Source organism: Euprymna scolopes, chromosome 10, assembly GCF_053919585.1.
Source record: "Euprymna scolopes isolate OS-2025 chromosome 10, ASM5391958v1, whole genome shotgun sequence".
NCBI classification, from domain to species: domain Eukaryota; kingdom Metazoa; phylum Mollusca; class Cephalopoda; order Sepiida; family Sepiolidae; genus Euprymna; species Euprymna scolopes.
Genome location: NC_136491.1, coordinates 62,649,337 through 62,672,222, shown reverse-complemented (window position 1 = coordinate 62,672,222; position 22,886 = coordinate 62,649,337). Strand labels below are relative to the sequence as shown.

General features: G+C 36.4%; 1 protein-coding gene across 3 annotated transcripts in view; it reads right to left on the bottom strand.

The window, feature by feature from the left end:
* The window catches only part of LOC145286014 (aspartate--tRNA ligase, mitochondrial-like), a 517,834-nt gene that overhangs the window by 281,415 nt on the left and 213,533 nt on the right, over window positions 1-22,886 (bottom strand). For all 3 annotated transcript variants that reach the window (XM_080134627.1, XM_080134626.1, XM_080134628.1), the window contains exon 4: window positions 19,237-19,335. In XM_080134627.1, the coding sequence (XP_079990753.1) occupies window positions 19,237-19,335 (99 nt within the window). The remainder of the gene's footprint in view (window positions 1-19,236; window positions 19,336-22,886) is intronic.

Genomic DNA, 22,886 nt, shown 5'->3' with positions numbered 1-22,886 from the left:
TAATGCAGTGGTGAAATGTCAGTCAAAAGCACATAAAAGCCTGGTCATCTGATTCAAGATTTTTCTCTCTAGTTTTAGGGAGGGTTCTACAAATATAGACTCTAAGCACGTGCATACATCTAACCGAGTCCTTACGGCAAAGAGAGAGGTATCTGTCATGTTAAAGTAGTTGAAGGGGATTGAAGAGTCTAAGTTTGTTTCACTTAATGCTAAGATATCTGGAGAGTTTACTAAAAGGTAAGATTCTACATCATCTAGATTACCTCTAAGCTCACAAATATTTGTGAAAGTGAGCCTCAAGACGGAGGCGAATTGGTTTTGTTTGGGTGGTTGTTTGAGTTTATCGTGATATTTGCTTGGGTTGTCATTTCATTATGTTTTTGTTTATTGTTAGGTTAGGGGAAGAGTGTTGAGCAAAGTGGACCTGTTTTGACGCCAAATATACACACCCAGTGATCCATTAGCAGAGTCCAGTCTAGAATGTGTGGTCTCATGAAAGCCAACCAGATATAGCAGCAGGGTCCCTTTTCATGCACGACATGGCAATATAACTATCCTGATATTATAGATCTAATGATAGATGATAGAGCAGCCAGTCTATGCGTTACCAAAGTGTTAGGGCTTCTGTACTGTCAGTCGGAAACAATAGGAAGACAAACTGTCAATCAGTTACCCTCAACCTCTCAGAGAAAACTGGCCCAAACAAGTCTAGTGAGCACAAGTGGCATGCAAGCAAATGTTCTTAGTTTCTGAGAGAAAGAGAGAAATTTAAAATAGAGAACAGGGGAATGAAGTTCAATGTCTTAGTCAGGAAATAAGGCCAAGCACAGGGTGACTCTGATGAGTCCCTGGTATTGTACCTCTGGCCTGACTAATAGGCAAAGAAGAAGTGTGAAAGCCGGCGATAGGAAGAGCCTATCTACTTCTTAAGCAAGTTACATTTGCAAGCTGGGAATTTGTCTGAGTTACCACTTTCAGGAAGGTTGTCAACCATAACTGAGGAGGCCTCCCTCTCCCAGTTTTGTTATCAGAGATTTCTTTGTCTTAGATGGATGATCTGACAAGATCTACGGGTTCATCACACCGAGAGAGTTAACCATACTGGCACAAATATTGTTTTTAAATGTCTGCTTTAAAGTGATAATGCTTTGCCTCCAAGACGCCTTCCTGTCTGTTTTGCATGATAAACATTAAAAATCCTTATGCTCTTAAATCCTCCCCAAATCCCTGTATATTTAAATTGTATATTAATGCTGTATTCTTGTAAGTTATATCATCTCTCCTGTTTCAACTGGACAAAAATCCGATTGCTCTTCTCCCCAAGCTGATATAAAATCACATACTTTGCACGTTGGGAAGAGGATTTAGTTTCCAGTCCTAAACTTTACTAGACTGACTTTTTCAAAAGTGATAAATACTAAACATCTATAGATTTCTATTGCTAAGGGATGCATTATTTATACTCTATAGAATATCTATAAAGTAGATAACTAATAGCCACAGTTTGTGCCCAGATTATAAGTGATCTATATTAACTAGCAACTATATCTTTCTCTGATGGGATAAAGTACTGGTGATTATCTTTAGTTGAAAACTAACACCTAAAGCACATTTCAAAACCTACTCTAACCCTTATACTATAATTTTCTAATTAGTCACTAATCCACAAACCACATTTGATCTTTTCTTAACCCTAGTAGATATTCACCCCACACTCATACATACCTCCTTTAAAAATGTAAACAATCTTAATCCTATTCTGAGGAGTGTAACTTCAAAACAGATATTAATTCTTTGATACTAACTCTATCAATCCTAACTAACGGGAGCATAGAAATACCTAGCTTTGAAACTAGGTACAGGGAAAATCCTCTCAGTGCTAATGGACCAGTAGATCTGGTTAGGTCATCCATCTAGGATAAGGAAAACTTCGATTTGTAAAGCTGTGCCACTGACCTAACATGTCTTGGCACCAAACAGGGGAGGGAGGCTTCCTCATTCCTGGACGACAACCTCCCTAGAGCTGGTGACTTAATCAAATCACCGGTTTGCAAACCTAAACTGCTTAAGGAGTAGTTAGGCTCTGCCTATCTATACTCCATACTCCTTCTTTGCCTATTAGCCAGGAGCAGAGGTGCGGCCACAAGGACTCATTAGAGACGCCAAGTGCTTAGCCTTGTTTCCTGACTAGGGCAATGAATGCCCCCCCCCCCACATTTACCTTATTCCCTTCCCTTATACCGGGGCATCTAGGGGGTGTTTATTTTCCCATATATGCTAACATGATTGGACTGGGCCACACCTGTCAGACAGGTTTGAGGGTACCGGTTTGACAGTTGCTGGTTGTTGTTTCCAACTGACAGTACAGAAGCCCTAACACTTTAATAGCATTTAGAGTGGCTGATCTGTCATCAGTTGTGTAATATCGGGATATTTGTAGTGCCATGTTGCACATGGAAAGGCACCCTGCACTCATCTCTGGTGGACATTCCTGAGGCCACATTCCTGTGGATGAGGAGCCGGCTGATGGTCTACTCGTGTTGCATGATGGTGGCTATGCACACCTGTTTTGCCTAACATCTCAATCTAGATCTGAAACTACGAAATAGAATGAACTGACAGCTCAATCTAAAAAAATGTTCAAACCAGACACACATTCATGCCTCCTCCCTTGAGGCTTGCATTTACACATATCCAAGGACTTGGATGATGTAGAATCATTTTAACTAGCAAACTCCTTGAATATCTCAGCACTAAGTGAAACTAACTTGCACTCCTCCATCCTCTCTAACATGTCTAGTTATCCCCCACTTTATCCTAAAGACTTTAACAGGAACGGACTTGGAGTCTATATTTGTAACACCCTCCTCATGTCTAGAGAATCTAAACTAGAATCAGGTGACCAGGCCTTCATGTGCTTTAAATTAAATTTACAACATAGCGTTAGCTACCTGCATTTTCTTAATTGTACCATAATCATTCATGTCTCTGACAGCATAGATGTAGCACTCTCCCTTGACACTAGCGCCCAAATACATGTATTTAGTGACTCTAACGGCCACCACAGAAATTTGCTTGGCTTCTCTAACTACACTAACACAGCTAGTAGCATCATCCATAACTTTGCTATATCCCACTCTTTGACACAGACCCGTCTCCCATATCGCCAGGACCAGCAAACCTCACTCCTGGATCTATTTCTGACGAGATCCTGAGGATTGTGTAACAAATGCTGATTGCCCACTTAGGAATGCTGATCATGCTGTGATAATGATAGAATCCCTCTAAACTCTCGACCCCAAGTTGAAGAGTCAATGTAATGGCTGACTGGGATGCCATTAGAGATCACATCAGAGATGCCCCATGGGGAAATATCTTTTCTCTTCCTGCAGAATAGTGCGCAAATGAGACTACTGAATGGTTCAAAGTAGCAAATGAAGCACGTTTCTACACGGACATTCTATAGCAAACTCCACTCTCCTCAATGGTTTACTTCTACTTGCGCAGCTGCCATTGCTCAGAGGCAACATGCATACCATAGATTTATCCAGCATAAGTCCTGTACAAACAGACAAAGTATATAGAAGTTAAAGAGTGAATATACTGAAACAACCAGAAAACGCACTGAATCGTAGAAATTAGGAACTCATGATTTCTGGAAAATCTACAATAGTGTAGTAAATGATGGGCAATCAGTAATTCCCTCACTATCCAACAATCATGAGATTGTTTGCACAGCAACTGAGAAAGCTAACATTTTGCCCATTATTTTCCCTCAAACTCTACCTTGGACCCAACAAACCATTCCCTCCGATTTTCCTCTGTGGACAGAAACCACACTAGATGATCTGAAAATCACTCTTTCTCAAGTACACGGTATCATAAAAAACCTAGACACCTTAAAAGCATGTGGACCTGATCTAATCCCGGCTGTGCTATTAAAAAAATGCTCCGTTGAGGTTGCTCCAGTTCTCTCTAAACTCTTGTTAAACAAATGTCTTAACGAATCTTGCTTTCCTGACGGCTGGAATACTGCTTCTGTGGTATCAGTTTACAAAATCTCTGGCGAACGAACTGACCAATTAAATTATTGCACAAATAACCTCCTCCCGCTTTTCGCCAAAATATTTGAGTCTTTAAATAATCAAGCTCTAGTCCACCACCGTACAGCTACTAAACTTCTGTTTGACCATCAATATGGATTTAGGAAAGCCCATTTTACTGTAGATATTCTAACTGTAATCTCTGAAAGCACTGGATAAGACAGATGAGGGGAGGGCAGTAGTGTAACGAAAAAGTGTAAGGAAAAATTCAAGATGGCGCCCGACTCTCTCTTTAACACGGTAAGATATCCTCAACACGGCACAAGAAGCAACAGCCACACGATTCCCCAGCCAACTCAATCGTCACTCCCCCACGTCTTTCCCCTCACCCGCTTTTATCGTCGTTCTAGGACGGCTAAATTTGCATATTCCGAGAATTCGTGTGACTTTGCGAGACATCATACTTTACAAAAGACGGCGGCCGCCATCTTGGTCTTTCTTTTCTATTTTTGGTCGGTAACGCTGAGCTGGTCTCGAGGTAAGTCTTTTTCCCCTCATCCGTCTCTCCCACGTACCCACACAACACGCAAACACGCGGGCGCTTATCTCCTGGATGCACGTTACACTCCCCCCTGATCTGATGATCACATAGAGAGCACTGGGAGGGTGGCCTTTTAGTGCGTGTGCTTCTGCGAAGAGGTACATTCACTGTTTCAGATTCGGGCTCTGGATCTGGTTCCGCCTCATCAGATGAAGTATCGCTATCAGTCTCTGGAAGGGGCTCACTGAATCCGTGCATCGGCAGCTCATCGCTAGACGCTTCACTGCTTTCTTCTGTAGTTGTGTGACGCACCTCGGTAGCTGGGCGAAGATCTCGCACATGTCGTGGGGTTCCATCGACCAAAACAGACTGCTGGCTAATCACTCCAGATATTTGTCCTCGCTTAAACTTGTCGGTGCACCGATTTCCTGGAGGCCGCACCCACACTGGATCTCCCACTTCATATCTGTTATATGTTCCCTTGTCGGTTGGCTGCGTAGTGTTGATTCCCTTCACTCCGACTCGGTACGTGTAAATAGCATTCGCAGGTGCGGTTGAAGAGGACGTCCCGTCCTTTGGCGTAATGTTGTACCAATATGTTGCTTCCGCAATAGTACATCGCTTCCTGGCAGCAATTCTCTTGATGCTGCGATGGCTTCTTTCAGCAATGCCATTTCCTGACGGCACATGCGCACATCGCAACCGTAGTCGGACGCCCCACTCATCTAACAACTGCCGAACTTGCTGGCTACAAAACGCTGCATCATTGTCAGTCAGGAGCTCTTCCGGCGCACCTCGCTCGAAAAAAATGGATGATAGGTGGCGAACAACATTTGCTGAATCCTGTCTGGTCATCTGCCGCCACACCGCAAATCTCGTAGGCCCGCAATCAATGAGAGTTAGAAAGGGCTTGCCACTGTAATGGGTAATATCCATGGCCAGCCGCTGCCACACACTCTCAACTTCCAAGCGACCCTTCTGCCATCGCTCTGGTGCAGGATCAATAGACTGGCAAGCCTCACAATTTCTGACGATCTGTCTGACATCCATCTTGGTCACTGCTGGGTATGCACGCCTCACAAAATAAAGGGTCCTCTTGAAAGTGTGTCAGACACCCAGTGGTAGACACAGAGAGAATCTGTGTACAAGGTCAACTTCTTAGACTGCCACTGCAGGGCCAGATTTACCCCCTTTACAACAGCGTCCAGCTCTGCCAGGTTGATATGCTGAGAATCTGTTACGGGCCGCAGCCAACACGCATCCTCGAACACGTTTCCTCCTTGCTCCAACGATACTCCCAACGCCAAAGAACTGGCATCAACCCACACACCTACGTTGTCTCCGTTAACACACCACCGCCCACAGGCAGCGTCCTTCTTGTTCACTCTCTCCAGTGTCTCTTTAATCATCAGAGTTAGTAGGACATCATCGGATATGTCATCCCAACCCGTGGTTGTTAAATTTGCTCTGCGTTTAATCACACCAACAGCTGCGCGGAGCCAGCCACAGACCGGTAAGTGACCAACAAGTTTTCCACACCAAGAAAAAACGGTCCGCCTTGTAACGAGGTTGGGGATGCTTGGAATTTCACTGCCACGCCTCCATTGTAGGGTGCCATCTTCTTCATAAACATCCAATCCCAATACACGTGCTCCTTCCCTTAAACGTTCGGGATTCTTGCATTCCAGACCAAACTGAGCCAACTTTTCTTTGACACACGACGCAGACTGTACATCTTCATTGACGTATACGTCATCAATGTAAGCTGACGTTGAGTCCCTCATGGGCTTTTCTTGGGACAATACTGTGTTGACAATAGTCTTCATGATCTGTGGTGCCACATTTAAGCCAAAGCCAAGGCGTGTAAGGCAGTACCTCTGCCCCTGGAACCAAACTGTCTGGAACGGCCACAACGTCTCATCAACTCGCACCTGTAAATAGGCTTTTCGCAAATCCAATATCGAGACATTAGTGCCTTTCTGACGCCATTCCCTCAACTTACTGGCGCATACGTCAGCATCGGCAGTGTAGGCTTCAATATGTCAATATGCTTGTTAAGCTCCCTATAGTCCAGCACGGGCCGTACTTTCGACTTGTTATGCTGGACTACTGCCATCAAGGGTATTAGACCCTTGGGAGGCCCAAGCTTGTCCTCAGGGTAGGGGATTAACCAGCCATCTTGGATCCACGCCTTTAGTTCCCTTTCGTATTCTGCTCGGGCCTCACTGGGTATAGGGTACTCTGCAACCCCATTCTTGAGTTTAGTCGGTGCCATTCCCTCGGTCCACTTCCAAGATGCAATCCAGGCCCTCTTGCGCGAGTCGTAGTCCACTGTAAAATCCGGCCGATCGATATGGAGCGCTGCACACACTGAGGCCTCTAAGAATCGCACCTTTCCATCCCGATGAATTGCGACTCCCCCCAGCGCCTTGATGGCATCGTATCCGAGCAACAGGTCAAACCCCAGGAGATTTCCTTGGGTCACGAGCACATTGATCTTAGTGGCTGCACCGGTGTCCATGTAGATCTTGACAGTTCCAGCTCCACAGCATGTCTGGGTCTCGCCTCCTATCGTGGTGACTTTGATCTTCCTCTTAGTCCAACTTGGACACAGCCTGGTGCTCACTATAGTATGCAAACAGCCTGAGTCGAGAAGTGCTGAGCAGGGTATCCTGTTTACGTAGACGGTCATTACTGGTTGCACCTTGTTCAAATTTTGCTCGGGGAGCAGGGCGGCGCTGACGTCCTCTCCCCTGATACGTTTCCCGCACAGTTTTGGGCTAGATGCCCCAAACCGCCACACTTAAAACAGCGCACACGCCCCCTGTTGGTGCAATTCCTTGCAAAATGTCCGCGTCGGCCGCAGCGAAAACATTTCCCATTGCTTGCAGGGTTCTGATCCGGAATCTCCCGAGCGCCAATCTGGCCTGTCTGTGTCGCCATCACAACTGGTTCCCTCAGGTCCTCCTCATCTTTGATGATGGCTCGAGCACGTTCCATCAAGTGTTCCATGGTCGTTGTTGAAACGTTGGTTGAGGCTCTCAGTAGCTGCTTCACCCGAGTGGGAAGGCCCGCCACAAATGCGTACGCGAGCGTCCGCTCCGACACCCCTCCACCGAACAGAACTGCGAGTTTCTTTAACTCAGCGAAGAAAACGTCCACGCTTTCCTCCGGTAGAAGTTTTCGGGAAGCAAATTTTTCATAGGCCGTACAAGGATCCATGGCAAATGCCTTGTACAGCGCAGCTTTAATTGCGGTGACATCTCCCTTTTCGGCAGCACTGAGTTGCTGATATACACTCAAGGCACCCCCAGCCAATCTCAGGGGAATCACAGTGTGTACCCTTTTCACCTCACAAAGGTTGCACGTCAGCTCGACCCTTTCAACCCAGTCGACGATGGACGTGGACCCGTCAAATTCGGGTATGAGCTTTAAGTCAAATTTTGACTCGGTCATAGTCCTAGAGGCCAAATGGCCAAAATAGCTTGTAACGAAAAAGTGTAAGGAAAAATTCAAGATGGCGCCCGACTCTCTCTCTTTAACACGGTAAGATATCCTCAACACGGCACAAGAAGCAACAGCCACACGATTCCCCAGCCAACTCAATCGTCACTCCCCCACGTCTTTCCCCTCACCCGCTTTTATCGTCGTTCTAGGACGGCTAAATTTGCATATTCCGAGAATTCGTGTGACTTTGCGAGACATCATACTTTACAAAAGACGGCGGCCGCCATCTTGGTCTTTCTTTTCTATTTTTGGTCGGTAACACTGAGCTGGTCTCGAGGTAAGTCTTTTTCCCCTCATCCGTCTCTCCCACGTACCCACACAACACGCAAACACGCGGGCGCTTATCTTCTGGATGCACGTTACAAGTAGCTCTATATATATCTAAGGCTTTTGACAGGGTATGGTACGATGGTCTTCTCATGAAAGTAAAATCTATGGTATTACGGGATGATTACTTAACATAATTAAATTGTTCTTAAATGAAAGAAGAACCCAGGTTGTCCTCAATGGTCGTATGTCTAAACAATATGATATAAATGCAGGTGTACCTAAGGGATTGATTTTTACCTGATAAAATTGTCTCTGACATGGGTATATTTGAAATGACATCATGCATCTGCTACTAGTCTCTCGCTCCTGGACAGTGTTCAAAAGAGAGTCGCCAACCTGATAGGTCCTGAACTGTTATCTAAGCTTCAGCCCCTGTCCCATCGACAAAATGTTGCATCCCTCTGCTTGTTCGACAAGTATTTTAATGGTAGATGCTCTGACGGACTACAAGCTCTTGTACCCCTTCGATGAAAATACCCCCGACAAACCCGACAAGCAGCGAAGTGCCACCCCTACACAGTAGAGATACCCAGATGTAAGAAAGCCTTCTACTCTAATAGCTTCTTCCCAAGAACTGTTAGACTTTGGAATTCTCTTTCGTGTTCCTGCTTCCCCAACTGTACTGACATGCAGACGTTCAAGTGTCATGTAAACAGACATCTTGCTGCTAAACTCCCTACATAGTACCCCTGAAACTTAGGTTCCTGATAGTAGCCCCCTACATCAAAGTGGCAATGTGCCTTGTTTGGTTAGAAAATGTAATAACTGGTAAAACCAAACAGAAAACCATGTAAAAAAAAAAAAAAAGAGTCAGAGTTGGATAAAACAATTCAGACTCGGACTCCGACTCCTTGTACTCTTAGAAATCCTACTCCAACTAAAACCTCCGACTCCTTCTGACACCGACTCCAACTTCGATTCTCCAACCCTAATCACATGGCGAAGAACTCTCTGAGGATCTTAAAAAAACGTATTGTTGTGCTATATAAAGATAGCCAAGACTACAAGAAGATTGCTAACACCTTGAAACTGAGCTACAGCACAGTGGTTAAGATCATCCAGCATTTTAAAAGAGCAGGGTCCACTCAGAACAGCCCTCAGGTAGGTCGTCCAAAGAAGCTGAGTGCATGTGCTGAGCATCACATCCAAATGCTTTCTTTGAAAGATTCGCATAGGAGTGCTGTTAGCATTGTTGCAGAGATTAAAGAAGTTGGGGCTCAGCCTGTTAATGTTCAGACCATATGCTGCACACTACATCAAATTGGAGAGCATGGCTGTCACCACAGGAGGAAGCCTTTTCTGAAGGCATTATACAAGAAAGCATGCAAACAGTTTGCTGAAGATATGTCAACAAAGCCCATAGATTACTGGAACCTTGTCTGATGAGACAAAATTTAATTTGTTTGGTTCTGATGGCCTTAAGCATGTGTGGCAGCAACCAAATGATGAGTACAAAGATAAGTGTGTCATGCCTATAGTCAAGCATGGTGGTGGGAATGTTATGGTCTGGGGCTGCATGAGTGCTGCAGGTATTAGAGAGTTATATTTCATTGAGGGAAACATGAACTCTAACATGTACTGCCAAATACTGCAGCAGAGCATGATCCCCTCCCTCCAGAAACTGGGTCGCAGAGCAGTGTTCCAGAATAACAATGACCCAAAACACACATCCAAGACAACCACTGCTTTACTAAAGAGGCTGAGGGTAAAGGTGATGGACTGGCCAAGCATGTCTCTAGACTTGAATCACATAAAACATCTTTGGGCCATCCTCAAGCAGAAGGTGAAGGTGCTTAAAGTCTCAAATATCTGCCAGCTCGGCAACGTCGTAATTGAAGAGTGGAAGAGCATTCCAGTGGTTACATATGAAGCTCTGGTAAACTCCATGCTCAGGAGAGTAAAGGCAGTTTTGGATAATGATGGTGGCCACAAAAAATATTAAGAATTGACATGTTGTATGTTGACAACTTTTCGTAAGGGGTGTACTCACTTTTGTCAGAAATTTAGCTTTTAATGGCTATATCTTGAGTTATTTTGAGGGGGAAAATAAATTAATTCCGTTATATAAGCTGCAGACAGATTACTTTTCATTGTGTAAAAAAAAAAAACATCTTTTCACTGTTGTCCCATAAAGAGATATATATAAATATTTGAAGAAATATACTCACTTTTGTGATACATTATACATTATATATATATATATATATATATATATATATATATATATATATATATATATATACTAGCAGTTCAGTTCAGCTTTGCTTGGGCACTGTATGCTTCATAACCATGTGCATATGTATATATATATATATTAAAAAGTTTCACTCATGTCCAGGTAACCTACATCTAAAATTTCAAGTGTTTAGATCCAAAATTGGCGGAGGAGTTGGGTAGAATCTACAAAGGTCAACTCTTTCAACTTTGACCTCTTGGCAACCAAATTTTGACCCAAAAACTGATTAAAAAGCTTGCTGCATTTTTGAATACCATTTATGTAAAATTGCAAATGTTTAAACCCAAAATTATCTGAATAGTTTGCTAGAGACCGCAAAGGTCAAATACAAATATTTTTAACCTTGACCCCTTGACAGCCAAATTTTCGGTTAGAAACCGATTAAAAAGCTTGCATTATGTCTGAATACACTTTATGTAAAATTTCAAATGTTTAGATGAAAAATTGGCTGAGTAATTTAGTAGACACCGCAGAGGTCAAACTTTTAAAAACTTTGACCCCAATTTTGACCCCTTAACATTTATTGTTTTGGGCTCAAATCAAATTAAAAAGTTTGATCCATGTCCAAGTAACCTACATTTAAAATTTCAAGTGTTTAGATCCAAAATTGGCAGAGCAGTTTTGTAGAGTTTTCAAAGGTCAAATCGTTGAACTTTGACCCCTTGACAGCCAAATTTCTGGCCAAAAACGGATTAAAAAGATTTTCCCAAATCTCAATACCCCTTATGTCAAATCTCGAGTCTGTAGACAGGGTAATTTGGTAGGGAAATGTACACACACATACAGACAATTTCACTTTTGTGTGTGTGTGTGTGCATATATATATACTAGCAATCGGTGCCCGGCGTTGCCCAGGTGTTTTGAGGTTAATGCTGAGAAAAAAAACACGGTCAATTTTTTTAAACTTTGACCCCTATTATGATCTATTAACATTTATTGTTTAGGGATTAAGTAAAGTTAATAAGTTAGATCCATGTCCAAGGAATCTATATCTAAAATATCACGTGTTTACTGTTTAGACCCAAAATTGTAGGAGGAGTTTGGTAGAGTTCTCAAAGGTCAAATTGTTGAATATTGACCACTTAATCACCAAATTTCTGTCGAAAACCTATCACATCGATTTTCCCAAATCTCAGTACCCTGTATATCAAATTTCGAATCTGTAGGCTTAAAATTGACAGAGTTTTAGCGTAGGGAAATGCACACAGACGCACAGACACACACAGACACTATCACTTTCAATTTCGCGAATTTGGCCTTTTTTTAAAGCAGTTTGGCCTTCTAAATTTCTGTTTGGCTTTTTTCTTCACCGATGAAATCTGGGGACGCAACGGGAATTTTCGGTAAAAAAATGTTGTTACTATACACATCTATGTATTGAAATACAATTTGTGGCAAAATTTCAGGAAAAACTAATGGATGGTTATCTCGCAATAGTCCGGACAATTCGCTAAATTATCTCGTCAAAACCTTAAATCTCGAATTTTTGTGCATTTTTTTTTCGAATTTGGCATAATAGTGTCCATTTAATAGTATTATCTTGAAAAAATAAAAAAATAAGGAAAATTACCAAAAAACAAACAAACAAGAACAACAAAAGTGTGCCATATTTTAAAAAGTTTTATTGCGTTGTTTTTATTTGCTTTTTTTATTTCATCGGTGAAGAAAAAGGCCAAACAGAAATTTTGAAGGCCAAACTGCTTTAAGAAAAGGCCAAATTCACGAAATTTGGCCTCGCTATCAAAAAAAAAAAGGGAAATCCCCCTACTTGAACTTTCTGTTTGGTTAAGAATCAAGATGGCTGAAATTAATAATTACTCGCTTGTAGCGTTGATTTTTTTCTTTTTTCGCTATAAAAAAATAACTACTTGATGAAATTACGTGATTTTTTTCTGTAGGAAAACTTTATCCCATGACGAGTACCTACAATATATTTTTTTTTAAATATTTCCATTTTTTAATGTCAATGGAAAACTGCACAAGTACCCAAACCCGAAATGAAAAGACCACGAGTGAACGCGCGTTTTTTTTTTTTTTAGTTTAGTTTCATAATGGCGGCCGTGATGTCGGAGGTTCGATTGTTAGATTGTAAGTTTCGTATTTTTGTAATTTGTAAATCGCAAGTTGAGAAAAAATTAAACCCTTCCAAGATGGACAATAAATAAAGCCATAATATTTTATGGTAAAGTTAAGAGCCTACGAACCATAGTTTTTTAGGAGATGTGATTATTGGATTAACCAATCAGAAATTGTCTGTGGCACACACATCTCTGTTTTTATAGATATATAGATAGATATAGATAGATAGAAGATATATATATATATATATATATATATATATATATATATATACATATATATATATATATATATATATATATATACAAGTTAGAAAAGTATTTAATCCAAGGCATGAAAATTGTTAAACATTTTGTTTAACAATTTAACAATAAAGGTACAAGATTCAATTTGAAATTTATTTATCTTCAAAGTGCACTTCTATAAATTTTACAAAGTAAAGTATAAAAATTTAATTTAAATTGAATCAAAAAATTACCTTGGATTGATTTTATGTTGCACTTTTAAAAAAAAATAATTGAAAATTTTATATCTATATCATTAATTGCTAGATGAAAGATAATGTTTTTAAATTGCAACAAAATGCACATTACATAATAAATCCAAGGTAATTTTTTGATTCAATTTAAATTAAATTTTTATACCTTACTTTGTAAAATTTATAAAAGTGCACTTTGAAAATAAATAAATTTCAAATTGAATCTTGTACCTTTATTTTTAAAGCCTATAGTAAAAACATTTTGTTTAACAATTTTCATGCCTTGGATGAAATACTTTTGTAACTTGTATCTTATCTTTTTAAGATTATATTTTAAAACTCTCCTTCTCTCTATTTCAGTTTGTATTTCTCCTCACACCACATCTAATTTTTGCAATTTGTATTATTACAGGTCTGAATATTCTCTGTTTCAGTTTGTATTTCTCCTCACACCACAACTCATTTTTTGCAACCCCCACTTTGTAATACAGGTCTGAATAATGAGAAAATCTGAACTTTTTTAAGAACTTTTTATAACTTTTTAGATTAAATTTTTTAAAACTTCTTTCAGAATAGAAAATCTTTAAAATTTAATAAGAAAACTTATTTCATATAGGTTTCATTAACAAATATTCAGTACATAACAAGAAAAATAGAGATGAAAATTTCAAAAGGACTGTATAACTGGTTACAGTCAATAGTAGTTCTCGCCAGCGAAAGTCTTTGTTATTGTTATTCGATTATTATTATTATTATTTAAAACATTTTGTGTTCTGCTCTTTCGCGCGAGGACTAATATATATATATTAGGTGAGTAACTGCAATCCTTTTCTTTCCCATATAGCTTCTCATCCTCTCTCCCTACATATGTTTAAGTATGTGTGTATGAGTGTATATATTATTATTACTATTATTAATATATATATATATATATATATATATATATATATATATATATAATGTTAAAAGTCCACGTATGCTTCTAGGATAGTGATTTAAAGTTTATGAGGGTTTTTTGAAGCATGAAAAACGATGTTACTTTTTGTATTTAATATTTTTATTGTTATTTTTTATATTTCAAGCGGATCTCCGCTCTTGGTCACAAAAAAGTATTGAAATGAAAAAGAAAAAGAAAACCGTTGAAATAACTGGAAACTTGTGTGGACAGCGTTCATTCTTAGCAATCATGTTCGAAAAAGTTCATGTGAATTATTTTAGCCGTTTGTGGAAGAAGATTGTGTTTTTTTAATGTTTTTTTTTAATGTTGCAATGTAAAAGCGTTTAATTCAAACGGCAAAAATGAGACACAATTGATTTCAACATGTATAATGGAATTGAAATGAAATTGTTAAACGGTAAAAATAATGTAATAATTATGAATAATAATAATAATAATAATAATAATAATAATAAAACTACTGAAGAGGGCAGAGTTAGCAATGTCGGCTTTTTTAATGGTGAGTAAAGTCTCTCTCTCTCAATAAAGGTGTATTCTCATTTAATTATTAACTAATATTAATTTTATTGGATTTATTATTATTATTCATTTATTTATCTATATTCGTCTAATCTTTATTGAGGGAGAGACGGAATTTACTCACCATTAAAAAAGCCGACATTGCCTCTTCAGTAGTTTCCACAAACGGCTAAAATAATTCACGTGAATTTTTCAAACATGATTGCTAGGAATGAACGCTGTCCATGCTTCAAAAACCCTCATAACCTTTAAATCAATATATATATATTTTAGTGGCCTGGCAATCCTACAGGGGAGACAACCGAAGCAGCAAAACTAAAGCTGGCCTGCTAGGACACTATATATACAAATGTAGGAAAATTTGAGTAAATTTTATTGGTTTGAAAACATAGGTTCTTTTTTACCAATTGTCATAAAATTTTAGACATAGAATAGTATTATAATCTTCAAAAAGCCTGAAAATTTTCTCGAAGTGTTGAAGATATGAGCATTTCAATATTTAATTTGGTTACAAGTATAGATATATCCATCCCAATGGTTGCGAAACAATTATAACGAACAATGAAAATACACTACTTGTTGCTATCAATCCAATCTTCATTGTCTTGATTTTGTAAAAACAATATATATATATATATATATATATATATAGATAGATGGATAGATAGATAGATATACCACTTTTTTTGGCAATTTTATAAGTTTGAAATCTCTGCAACCATTGATCAGAATTTTACAAATGTAGGTTTGTTGGAAAGCTAAATACCTGAATTTTTGGCTATGTGACATTTGCCCTCAAGGTCGCACATTATTGTTAAAACAAATGAGAGGATCACTTTTCTATAATAATTTAATGTAAAATGAGCATCCACTTTATGGCCACCTTGGCTATAAAGTGGGTATTTATTTTACGTTAAATTAATATAAAAAAGTGGGGATCACTTTTTAAAACTATAATTTATTCAGTTTCCTGGGATTTTAACTGTTGTTTTTGTTTTCAGCACCCTCGAAAACTTATAATAGTGGAAATTTTAAAGGAGTTTTTGTGGGTAGAAATATATAGCACCTTTACCAATATTTCAATCATAGTCATATGTTTTCTTAATTTTGCATTTGAATTACAAAATATCTGATATTTCCCCAAAACCTCTGGCCTTGATGGAGGGGAGACTAAAACTTGCTGCTATGGTTTCAAATGATCTGAAATAACAGCAAGGGGAGACTTGATTCCAAATATTTCTCATATGTTGTATCTCCCCTCTTTGATTTTCTTACATAAAGTAAATTTCACAGTGTATAAGGATTATTTGATACTAGAGATATTCATAATCGTACCCTATTACCAAAAGAGGAGAGATATAACATATGTGAAATATTTGGAATCAAGTCTCCCCTCACTGTTATTCAGATTATTCGAAAAATGATAGCAGCCTCCATCAAGGCCAGAGGTTTTGGGAAAATATGTATATGTGTGTGTGTATGTGTCTGTGTATATATATATATATATATATATATATATATATATATATATATTTTCAGAAAGTCATCAGTACCGCCGGTTTTAAACCTTATAATAGGGAACCGTTTTAGGTCCACATATCAAGCTCTTTTCAGCTGATCTATCTCATCTGTTTATAACCGGAAGTGGAAACATACATATAATCGCATGCAAATCTCGTTTCTTAAATCTTGTTTCCTTAAACTTCAAATGATTAAATTTCAAAATTGTCTGTTCAATATTTTGAACACCAAAGAAATGGAAAAGAAAAAGAAAGAGAAAACAGAAGAACTGATATATACTTAAATGGTTCCGTTATTAATAAATATATTTGTGAACTATCTATTGCGTCCCCTATGAAAAAAATCTGGTTTATTAATTCGTCAAATTTTTATTTGCTTTGGTCTTAAACGGATTTTTGTATCCTAACTAATCTGTAAACTAATCTAAAAACCTGATCGACTTCACAAAAAAGGCTTTAAAATTTGGATATATTTAAACCTAATTCGAACAGATAATAATTATTTTTATTCATATAATACTATATTTAACTTTATTCCTCTTCTATATGTACTATATTACACATGCTTATATTCTCCTTCAAATCGCCTATGGGTCAAGTGTAAATTTCTTTTAAATAGTCTGAAGAAATCAATCTTATATAAATTTTAATTATACTCATAAAAATATTTTATAAAAATTATCAGATTGGACAAGTTTAAAATTAAAAATTTAAATTCAAAATTAAAATGAAAATGAAAATTTATATTTAAAAATTTAAATGTAGTCTATGTTTTTGTGGGAAATGCTTATCCAGAAGCCTAAGGAAAAATGGTACACTATATTTAATAAAAACCTTAAAATTATATTACTCTCTCTATTTTTTAAGCCATTCAAAGTTAATAAAAATTATTTGAAATTTGGTTTTGTCTTTTTTCTCATCCTAATTTATAAGGAGTGTTCTCCTCCTGTTGATACAACCTTTCAGGCATTTGTTCTGCATATTTAAGCAGCTTTTTCCTGGATCATGAATGAATATGGTACTTCTCAGCATTGCAAAGCAAGCATTGTTTCAATTCAAAGAGTATGAGAGTTTGTACTCAATTTTCCTTCATTTAATGATAAAAAGGTGCCCCCTTTTTTTAGTTTCCAGACGACTGTTTTAATCCTTGTCTTCACTCTAAAGGAGCTCATTCATACGTGAATAAAATGTTTGTTTAAATGAACCTTGCATCATTCTAATGTGTGTATGTGTGGTTGTGTATATATATATATATATATATATATATATATATATATATATATATATATATATTAATATTTGTACATATATGAAAAAAAATAAAAAGGAACAAACTAAAATTATTTATGTACTAGCAGTGTTCCCGGCATTGCCTGGTCATAAAATACACTTAAATATGATATTTTGATTAATGCAGATTTTGTATTTATTATTGTATTATATCGGACCCAATATATAGTAATGATTTTAAAAGTCAAAAAGAAAAAATAACTTGTGCGCCACCACCAAGAATCGCAACTAAAACATTTAGCTTACAATTTATTTTTTTCTCTGCTATTAATGACTGAGCTATAAAGACCTGTTTGCTGTAAGGCTAAATATTAAAACATGAACCAATATCTACTACGTAATGCATGCATATTCGTAATGCCGGCATTCGACCTTCACCTGGCAATTTTTTTTATTTTTTTTATTTTCACACTTTTGTACTGATTTCTCCCCAGCTAAAACTCAAATATAAAGTTTTGCATGGGTTCAAATACCTTATATATAAAGTTTCATGTCTGTAGACCCAAAACCGTAGGAAGATTTTGGTAGGCAAAATTTTTTAAACAAAAATACATATGCATACATAAATATATATGGAAAGAGTTTTGTGTTTACTATAGATTTTTATGCAAATATCATGCAAGTATAAATCATGTAGAATATCTGCATGAATATAATTACACGTAATAGTTAACTAAAAATGATCATCCCAAAAGAAAACTAAAAAAACTAATAGGGAATTAATTAAAATGAACATTTAAAAGAATATGCAAATTAGCTAGATCTTTTGCTAGTGAATGCAATTCCACGACCCATATATAACAAAGTTGTATTTTCTTTTTAAATAGAAAAAAGGGTTTTTAATATGAATATCAATCCACAAAAACAGACAAAATTCATAGGAGCATAGATCCATTAGCATTTCATCTTGATTTCAAAATATAGTTGAAACGTTTGTAATGCGAAAACAACGTTTTTGTTCTTTTTTTTTAATGAAAAAAATAGTCATTGTCATTCAAAATATTATTATGTCTCTCCTTCTCCAAACAACTTATAACCATTAGTTTTTAAAAGATAGGTTGTCATTATGATGTGAGAAGACCTTTTCTGTTCTGTTTTGGAATAAAAATATAATTGTTAGAATTCAAAATGTTAGACGTGTATATGAAATGAAATACATGCTTCTTTGACTTTATTTTATATATATATATATATATATATATATATAGAGAGAGAGAGAGAGAGAGAAAATAAAAAAGGAACAAACCGTATTATGTGTTCACCAACGTTTCGTCTTTATTTCGAGACTTCCTCAATAAAGACGAAACGTTGGTGAACACATAATACGGTTTGTTCCTTTTTTATTTTCTCTATTTTGTCGGAATACTATTTCCATTATTTTCATCATATATATATATATATAAGGTTTACATAGCACCTTCTCATTAGCAACACCTTCTCCTTCAACCACCTCCTACCCAATACATGCACATCTCCTTCATTTTCCTGAGGAAGATCAAAGGTACAGTCGAAAATTTTGTTCTTGAAAGAAGTTTTTTTTCAATCTTGTATTTCTCACCCAATAAAAAATGAATAAAGAAAAGATATAAACTTTTATACTTTTCGCATTAATTTTTTATACATATACTATTTGGATGGGAGATAAAATCATATTCTACTTTGTATATATATAAATAATATACTAGTTTAATAATAATGCTAACATTTATTGTCAAAGAATGTGAGACAAACAAACCTCATGGAATTTCTTCAACTGAAATGGCAGTTGAGACCGGCATGAATTCAACAATTGTAAATCAGTCAATTTTACTTCAATGTCACCAGTTGGAAGTTTCTGACAAATAAAAATGAAAATGGATGAATAAAAATAATAAAATATTTTTCTTGTTATGAAAACTAAAAGAAATGAATAATTATACATTTCGCACAAGATTTAAGATTTTACATTTTGACATAAATATAAGACTATCTGACTGAAATCCTTGTAAGATGTAACCTGCATCTGTTAATGTTTTCTATTTACTAAACAAAAAATACAATATGTAGGAGTTATAAATTATGAAACATGCAAAACACCAAATACACTCAGTGGTAATTCAAATCTGATGCATATGAAAATAAAAAAAATAAAAAACAGGCTGGAAAAATCACTGTCTGCAATATGAAAAAACAGAATTTCAATCTCCTAGAAAGTTTATTAATAAAAAAAGCTTTTGTCTGTGTAACAAATCACTTCTAATACTGATTCTAACATTTCTCTAACAATTTGATCCATTTGTATTTGATCTCAAAATATTCCTAAGTTTCTAATCATCATCATATCTGCTTTAATGTTTATTTTACATGAAATTGAATTTCAAACTAAACTATCACTGCCAGGCTTTTATCCTTTTTTTTCTCAAATCCATCTTTATATCTTCCTTCCATGCTTTGATTGGCCTTCTCTTGTGGGTTAGAAGAAGTGTTGATTACTAGAATAATTAGGGCCAGATGAGCATACACATTATTTTTACTCTTCCGAAAGAAGCAAAAGATTTAAGCTTCACTGAAACAGTCATAATGCTTACAGACATTTTTAGCATTCAGTAATCACTTAATTGTCTAAAACTGGCAAAAACTTTGATAACTATGAGTGCTGGTCATTAACTATGCATGCAAAAAATGAAATCCCACACAGACTCAAGTTAAATATTTGATATTCATTGCATGGCTTCAATCTACACAGGATTTGGACATTTGCACATATTTTTATTCAAAACTGGGCCAGGATAAAAATATCACAGTGAAAACTCTCATTACAGAATACGAATGTTTATCAAGACTTAAATGCATCTTCGCCAAACAATATTCAAGCAAAGGTTAATAAATGTTCTATGAGGAAAACTCTTCCAATTGCTTACTGAAATTATGGTGATATGCATTTTTCATGATTTTGTCTATTTAAGAAGCATAAGTGTTAGAAATGTTACCATTATGGATTTCGTAATCCTCACAAAAGCAAATCACCAAATACACTCAGTGGTAATTCAAATCTGATGCACATGAAAATAAACATTAAAAAAACAGGCTGGAAAATTCACTGCTGCAATATGAAAAATCAGAATTTGAATCTCCTAGAAAGTTTATTAAAAGTTGTTGAAATTATTATCGTCACTTCGATATATAAAAACGTTATACAAAGACAAAGAAAAGCAACAAAAAAAAAAAAAAAAGAGAGAGAAAAGACTTGGTGGATAGAAACAAACAAACAATTTTATTAGGAAAAGAAAAAAAAGAAACTTAGAGCCAAAAAAAAGTTCATGAGCTGTCTGCCGCTAAGATTTTGCTCTCAGCTACAAGAAGTTCTTTGTGTGGTAACAATTACGAAAGATAGACGGATGAGTTGAGAAGGCCTTTTTTACTTACTGCTGTGATATGAGATTTCAACCAACGTAAGATTTATTTTAGAAATACTTTAGCAAAGCCGAAAAGAGTTTGCTCCCTTTGTTTGCAATTTAAGCTTACATTTAGTAATGTTGTCTATTTTAAAATAAAAGTTCTCTTAAATAGATTAGCTAGATATCTGCAGGCAAAGATAACTTATTTGAAATTATGTTCTGAGACTGTTCTTTTATAGTGAGGAATTTATTTCCTCATTTTCCTGAAGAAATAACCCGTAAAAAAAATACACATAATTCTTTGTATGGAGAGGCAAGAAGTCTAGTAAAAAAACTTCCTCATTCCCTTTTGGAGTCCGGTCAGAGTATTCTTTTCTTAAAAAAACTGCAGCTTGAGACATATCCATTTTCTTCAGGCTTTAGAAGAAAATATCTAGTTTAATGATAGACACTGCCAATTCAATCTTTCCTTGTGAGAATATTTTCCTCATGTGTCTTCTCTCTTGCAAACTAGTATTTTTCTGACATATTTAACTGTCAAGTCCTAAACAGATTTCTTGGATTTCATTGAAGTAGATTTCTCTCAGAGATACGAATTTGTCAGGTAACTTAGACGCAATCACTTCAACATTATAAATTTTGTCAGGAAACTTCGATGAGTTTACTTCAACATTTTAACGTCCTGTTTAGATGGAGAGAAGATAGCATGTCAACACATTTCAAGTATCAAGTCCAAACTGCTAAGTTCAGCTTGAATTTTATCACAAAATGCAGAATGCACAGATCAATCAAAAGGCAAAAATTAGTCACATGACTAACAACATCAACAATAGTAAAGCAAACTAAAGAGAAAGGAAGAAGAGTACAAAAAGGAGAAGAAGAAGAAGAAATATAACCCCAAAAACATTTTCTACAAAGTTATTGTAAATAGTAATCTAGCTCATTTTCAGTTTGATACAACTTCAAGCATTGTCTTCATCTAATACTCCATGTACTAACATATTGGGAAGTTGGCATTAACAGAAAGGCATCATATAGCTCAAAATGCATCAGGTAGCACAATTCAGGTGACAAGTTTAAACTGCAATGTGTCCTTTAAAGAAAAAATATTTTCTAAAACATGCTATCTCTGTGATTATTCTGATATAATTCTGCTTGCTTTAGACTGAATAGAGGAATTGATTTTTTTTTATATTCCTCTCAAGCATGTTTTTAACACTTTAAATCTTTTTTTCTTGTATTGAAAAGCAATCAACAAAAATACTCAAGGCTAAATTTAACAGTATTTTTTAGGAAAATCTATGATTTTGTACCAAATCAAAGTCAACTCCCAAATAAAAGTTTGCTGGAAACCAATGTTTAGACTCAAACATCTAGTACTCTATGTTGCACTTGATATATTAAACCAGCAGTTTAAAGTCTTCAACAATAAAGAGTACACCAATTACTTCACATGGAAAGCTCTCATTGTTTTTGTTTAAAAAGCAAATGGAAAAGTAAGAATATGTGTTGATTATTCCACTGGATTTAACAATTCCTTAGATGCACTTCTTGCCTTGTTAGAAACATCTTTTGCAAAAATAAATGATGGAAACGGTTTGGATTTTGCAAAAATTGAATTTTTGGATGCTTTGCTGCAATTGGAAGTTGATGAAGAATTAAAAATGTAGTTAGTCCACAGTTAACTTATAGGAGGGAAATGTTGTGCATTTCTCTCCTAATAATTACTTAAATAAACACAAGGCCAAATGACATTGCTTTTAACAAAACAACAAGAAAGGGTTTATTTAGAAAAGGTGAGATTGTATCTCAGACTGAAGAGAAAGAAAGAAAGTGTAAAAGTCAGTTTGAAGGTGTCGTCTGCCATCAGACTGCAGTCATCAACACATAGCAGTGGGAGAGGTGAGTGAGAGAGGTCTGTATAGGTCGCTTGCTGGTGTCTCTCTGGCGATCGCAGCTGAGATTCCAAAGGGCTAAAAATAGTCCTTAAGGGGACAGCTCAAATCAA